Source organism: Branchiostoma floridae, chromosome 19 (genome assembly GCF_000003815.2).
Source record: "Branchiostoma floridae strain S238N-H82 chromosome 19, Bfl_VNyyK, whole genome shotgun sequence".
Lineage (NCBI taxonomy): Eukaryota > Metazoa > Chordata > Leptocardii > Amphioxiformes > Branchiostomatidae > Branchiostoma > Branchiostoma floridae.
In genome coordinates, this window is record NC_049997.1 from 7,322,293 (window position 1) to 7,328,367 (window position 6,075).

General features: G+C 41.7%; 2 protein-coding genes across 2 annotated transcripts in view; one reads left to right on the plus strand and one right to left on the minus strand.

The window, feature by feature from the left end:
- LOC118407157 (nuclear pore complex protein Nup205-like) overlaps positions 1-5,846 on the minus strand; it is a 49,608-nt gene extending 43,762 nt beyond the window's left edge. Inside the window, exons 1-6 of the mRNA XM_035807575.1 lie at positions 5,763-5,846; positions 4,118-4,260; positions 3,243-3,414; positions 2,620-2,757; positions 1,481-1,647; positions 530-787 (exon numbers count right to left, since the gene is read on the minus strand). Of these exons, the coding sequence (XP_035663468.1) occupies positions 530-787; positions 1,481-1,647; positions 2,620-2,757; positions 3,243-3,414; positions 4,118-4,260; positions 5,763-5,778 (894 nt within the window). The 5' untranslated portion in view covers positions 5,779-5,846. The remainder of the gene's footprint in view (positions 1-529; positions 788-1,480; positions 1,648-2,619; positions 2,758-3,242; positions 3,415-4,117; positions 4,261-5,762) is intronic.
- Positions 5,847-5,914: 68 nt separating this feature from the next.
- LOC118406870 (CCR4-NOT transcription complex subunit 4-like) overlaps positions 5,915-6,075 on the plus strand; it is a gene marked incomplete in the record, with an annotated part of 17,177 nt that continues 17,016 nt past the window's right edge. Inside the window, 1 exon segment of the mRNA XM_035807257.1 lies at positions 5,915-6,075.

Below are 6,075 nucleotides of genomic sequence, written 5' to 3' on the forward strand. Positions count from 1 at the left end.
GAGCTAAATTCTTGATTTGTAAACGGGGCTTAAGGACAATACGTTAATGTGTCCTCTACTGTTCATTGTACTTGTCAAAAAGAGCTGGGGCAATTTCCTTATAAATACTGTATATATCATCTGTCTCAATATGTGAAAGGTGAGCTAAACTGGTTTAATATCACATTGATTTTGATTTCAGAAGACGACACATATCCAAACGGACTTACAAAATGTAACTTACCATTGTTGAAGAGGTTCTGAATGAGACCTAAGCCTGGTCTAGTCTCGTATTCTCTCAATAGACGAGACTAGACCATTCTCCGCATCCAAGATGTACTGACAGACATAAAAAATTTGGAGGTACGCTCTCTGCCTTTAATAAATAGTCACAGTTCGAAGAAAATTGATAGTAACTGTACACCAAAAGGTAGTTACTCAAGCAACTGGATATGGTTTTGAAAAGTCTGAGATGACCGTTTCAAAACCATATCCAGTTGCTTGAGTAACTACTTTTTGGTGTATCTTATTACCTGGATGTCTAACCTACATCGACGGATAGTAACTGTAACTTACCATCCCTTTCGTCAACAGCCTGCTCCAAAATGCTCACATCAAAACAGTACAACAGTGCCATGAGCAGGGCCAGCGTCGGGGCCTCCAGCTTCCCATCGGGGCTGACTGTCTTCACCTTTTTCAGGTGCCTGATCAGACGGAGCGTGTCCTGTTTGGGCAGGGCTGTTTGGCAGGCCCAACAAAACAGGCACTCTGCAAGAGACATCTTTACCTCCTTGTACAGATCAGCAACCTGTGAAAAAGATGATTAAAAATTTTCATGTTTGCATACATCAGCTATTGTGGCTCTTAAGTCTAAGATGATGTCATTCTGTATGCTCTAGCTGTTGAATGACATACACAGGGCTCGAAATACTTTTTTCTGCATACCTGCACTGTTGCAGGTAACACTGAAAATTACCTGCATCAGACAAATTTTACCTGCACCACTCTGAATTAAGGAAGTATGATTCATACTAAAATTGTTCAGGAACCATTGCAATTTTTCTTATATACTTCATATGTGATAACAGTTAATGCAGCTAATAACATTATCCATACACCTATATCAAAGCAATGTCTAAAACCCAGTACATGGACTAGTGCAGATAGATACCAGAAGTACCTGCACAGCTCCAATTTTACCTGCACTAACGTGCATATGCAGGTGGTATTTCGAGCCCTGCATACACCTATTACCATAACGCCCAAACCATTCTTGTGCAGGACAGTCACCACATTTTATGAGTAAGGTAGCCTGCAGCCATTCATTGAGAAAGTCTTGGGACAGATTTCAACACAAATTTCAGAGTTAGGTTTTAGAATGCCTTTGGCTGTTTGCTTGTGAATTGTTTTGTAAAACTAACGACCAAATGACCCTGGTGGCTTGGGTAACTACCACTCCTAGAAATTAACAATTGCAGCCATTGAAAATATGCTTTATAACCTGTTTTCTGTGTTTTTGGTCCCCCAGTCCTCTCTCCTTTTCCAGTCTGGTCATTTCAGCAGTCCAGTCCAGACCATCCACAAGAGACAGCACCTTATTGGTCAGCCCTTCTTCCATCAGCTGATCAGTAAACTTGACAACCAATGAGGTGGTCTCTTCATTTACACCTAAGTTGGAAGGAAGTTGTGCAAGGTTAAGTTTCAGACTATCAACCACTAATTATTCACGTATTCTTATTCTGTATTACGATAAGGTACCCTATTTGCTTTATGCACCACAATGTGATTGGCTAGAACAAAATCTCCAATACATCGCTTTGAAGCTGTTGGTTTATCATCATCATCCGGGCGTGCTGGTTGCACAGATGGACATGACTCTTTTCCTTCATCCTTCCCTATCCTCCATAGCCTTGGGCAGTTCTTCAGCCGAGCAGCCAGAATCATCACAAAGTTGATGTATATATGTTTTGCGTGGTCTACCACTGCTTGCAGGACCATGTTTGGGAGTCCACAGCAGAATGTCACTAATCGTAATGATCTCATGTCATGGTTTATAAAATATTCCGACAATTTCAAAAGACACATTGAGTAAGTCTCATCAATAAAGATCCATACTGTTCCAAAGTCACAATCTGGGACATTGAAAATTGTTCCTGAAAATACTAGAGATAATCCTTTGTCAAATCTTTTTAATTGACTTCTTAAGATCCAGTAATTATCATCTATTGTGTCCAACTCTCACCCAGAGTCCAATGTGATTGGCTAGAACAAAATCTCCAATACATTGCTTTTAAGCTGCTGGTTTATCAAATATTCCAACAATTTCAAAAGACACATTGAGCAAGTCTCATGAAGAAAGATCCATACTGTTCCAAAATGCTCACAAATTGAGTGGAGTCACAATCTGTATCATTGAAAATTGTTCTTGAAAATGTTGGAAACAATCCCTTACTTATATCTTTCTAATTGACTTCTTAAGATCTAGTAATTATCAACTTTTTCACAATTTGTCCAACTCTCACACACCCAGAGTCCAGGTTCTGCCCTGAAAATGTTGGAAACAATCCCTTACTTATCTTTCTAATTGACTTTTTAAGATCTAGTAATTATCATCTATTCCAGAAAGTGTCCAACTCTCACCCAGAGTCCAGGTCCTGCCCTCCCGTGCCTGGATGATCGTCCGGAGAGAGTTGACCAGACTCCTACGGCCATCGTAGTACAGAAGGATGGCCACCAACCCACGGGTCAGGCCGGGGAACTGGGGCTGCTGCTGCTCTGCTAAATAAACAACAAACAAACAAACAATGTGTTTTAGTATGAGAGCAACCTGTAAGTCTAAAAACTCTCTCTCAAACCTCTAGACTAGAGTTACATGAATTCCCACCCAAGCATGACCACCCAGTGTTCTAACCAGCCTGAATTTTTTTTCCGTCTTTTCTGATTTGGAATGAAAATCCTGTTGAAGTTGTGATGATCCTAGGGAGTCCGAAGGCATGCTCCCCAGGAAAATTTTGAAATCTAGACCCTCTGAAATGCTATTTCCTTTATTTTGAGGCAAAATTTGCTGGTAGACTCAGAATGGTTCAATTAATATCTTTGTATGATGCTGATTTTTGTCCATCACTGAGGATGGAAAGGGCAAAATATTTGTCAGTCCCCAGCAGCAAAATTCTGTCAAAGGATGGAAGGACGGATGACGACTAGAACCCATACCTGTCAATAACAGTTCCAGTACAGCGAACTCGTTGGACTAGAACCCTTACCTGCCAGTAACAGTTCCAGTGAAGCAAACTCGTTGAGGTTGAAGAGATCACTGAGGATGAGCACCTCCTGTATAAACTGTGTGGGGAGGGTGCGGGGCGTCGGCTGGCCCTGGATGACCACGCCCTCCGTGTTCGCCTGCTTTATCTGCTGTCTCTGCTGAGAGTTCTTTGCCTGGGAAAAAATAAAAGAAGAAAAAGAGCTTTTAGTTTAAACTTAAGGTTGAGGATATATGTTCTATATTGTATATATATATATATTACAAGGCTCAAAATACCACCTGCATATGCAGGTTAGTGCAGGTAGAATTGGAGCTTTGCAGGTATTTCTGGTATCTACCTGCACCTAACCTGCACTGGGCCATGTACTGGGTTTTATACATAAAAAAACTTTTATGTAGGGGTATATGGGTTGTTATTAGCTGCATTGACTGTTACCATCTATAAAGTATAAAAGAAAAAATAGCAATGGTTATATGATCCATATATATACTAACTTCCTAAATTCAGAGTGGTGCAGGTAAAATTTGCCTGGTGCAGGTAATTTTCAATGTTACCTGCACCAGTGCAGGTAGGCAGAAAAAAGTATTTCGACCCCTGATATAGTACTATTAACTCTAATGGTACTTGTATCAAGTACTATCAGAGCTTTGTTGCTTACCTGACCAGCAGCATTATACTAGCCTGGTATCCAGCCTTATTATAGCTACCGTGTCTCTTCTGTCCTCTCCGCAAATATATCAGAGAGGACAGAAGAGACTTGGGAGATATAATATGGCTGGATACCAGGCTAGCATTATACCTAACAGCAATTTTTGATTGGAAGTCTTAGTAGTACTCACTACTAGTAGTAGTAGGGTTAACCGTGCAGGACTTACCGGGTTCTGCAGCAGTGATAGGAAGTCAGGTTTGTGTTTTCTGAGCGCTCCCTCCAGGTCATGGTAGGCCTCAGGTCTCTTCTTCCACACAGCTGAATCAACAGTGTTGTACAGGTCTTTGTACGGGCCCCACACTCTGGCAACTGGGGAGGTATGAAGAGAGAGAACCAAGAGTTAAATACCAAGAGAGACTATTGACTCAAAAGCGAACCATGTGTTACTCAGCACCAAGAGGCGACGTCTAGCGAAATAATTGACGTTAAACGAGGACAACAACAACAAGAACAAGAACTGTCAGGTATAACTAGCAAAAACTGTTATTGCCAACAGCCTATTCCATGACTCCGTATCTAAACATGTGTATAACTTAAGATATCAGCAGAAATGTTAACACAAGTCATTCGGAGTCTCCAGGGCTACTTGGCATAACATCCCACGGGCACACTTACCTCATATGCCCTGTGAGTAGTTGGTGGGGTCACGTGGTGTTTTGGTTACGTGTGCAACGCATGCCGAGTGCGTGCCGACAGTCGGTGTTTGTCGGTAAATCGCACTTCGGGTACCTTCTGCATCCGTCGGAAATCTCCGTCGGAACATTCGGCACCCACTCGTGCAATCCCGGGTACAACGTACTCAAATGTCGGGTCACACTCGGAACACCAACCCCGGCAGTTCAGCCCGGGCGATCCGACAACAATACCTTGGCCTACCGCCTATGGACTGACTTCACTCTTGGACCTCTCTCTCATTTTCTCCAAGACTTACGGACTTGAGGTTTTCGGCGTCATATTCGTAACAAATCTACCTACCTGTGATATCAATTTGATTTTTGTTAAGACTTGGAGAATTTTTTCTAATTTATCTCAAAGTTACGACATACAAAAATGGGGAACGTATCCTGAAAGTGCCTCTGTTTCGGCCAATCTTCTACAAGTTTTCGCCAGAGAAAGATATGGTGCCTTCCTTTTACGCCCCTCTAAGCTTTCCACATAAAAAGCAATTGACGGCACATGTTTGGACATGTTTGAGAGGCAAAGTTTCGCAGGAATTTTGAATCGGCAAATCGAGCCGCCATTTTCCTAAGTGCCGCACATGAGGGCGTTTTGTCGTGAATGGACCAGACCAAATTCTCACAGGTGTGTGCCCGTGCATCCTTTCACACTTATTTGTACAGTCAATTCTGTACAGATGACCATCTCTACTTAGGGATCACCTGGCCAAATAATGTGACCACCGTCTTTTTGATCAAATATTGATGGTTCTTTAGATAAATTATTTCCCCCATGTGAGTTCAAGCATATGTTGAACAGGTTGCTAAAAATCACATTATTCCGAACTCATTCCCAACCCAAACAATTTATAGGCAGAAATGCCTGATACGCTATTCTTGAACAAATTTGAGTGGCCTTTGGAACTTCGATGTAGATGTACAGGATGGTTTCACTTTCGCCCCCCTCCCCACTTGAACGACCATGTGCAAACGCAAACATAAATTTGTATGCATCAGTCAAGATTCTTTTACATTCTTTAACCATAAATTGAAAATCAGTACATTATAGAAAGTATCTGGGTAGAATTGTTGCCGTAGAACGATACAGATTTTGTGAAAATCGCTTCTAAATACAAGAAAATGTGCTTTTCTTACCCGAATTTACCGCCATCTTGGTGCCAATTACAATTTCTTTCTAAAGATCTGTGTCGACCGTTTCTATTGGTTATATTTTGATCAATTTAGTAAATCTAGCCAATCACATCGCTCGTAATGGGATTGTTGATCTGCGATGTGGCAGAGTTGCGCATGCGCTCGTAATCACGAAGCTGTCGATCCAAAATGGCGCTGTGACAAAAATTTGAAACGACGGATTTTCTGTCATATTGACCGAAAAACAGCGAATATCACCAACCTCTGCCAACGTAGACCGACGATTTTCCACAAGCCCACACTCCCAAGCACGTTA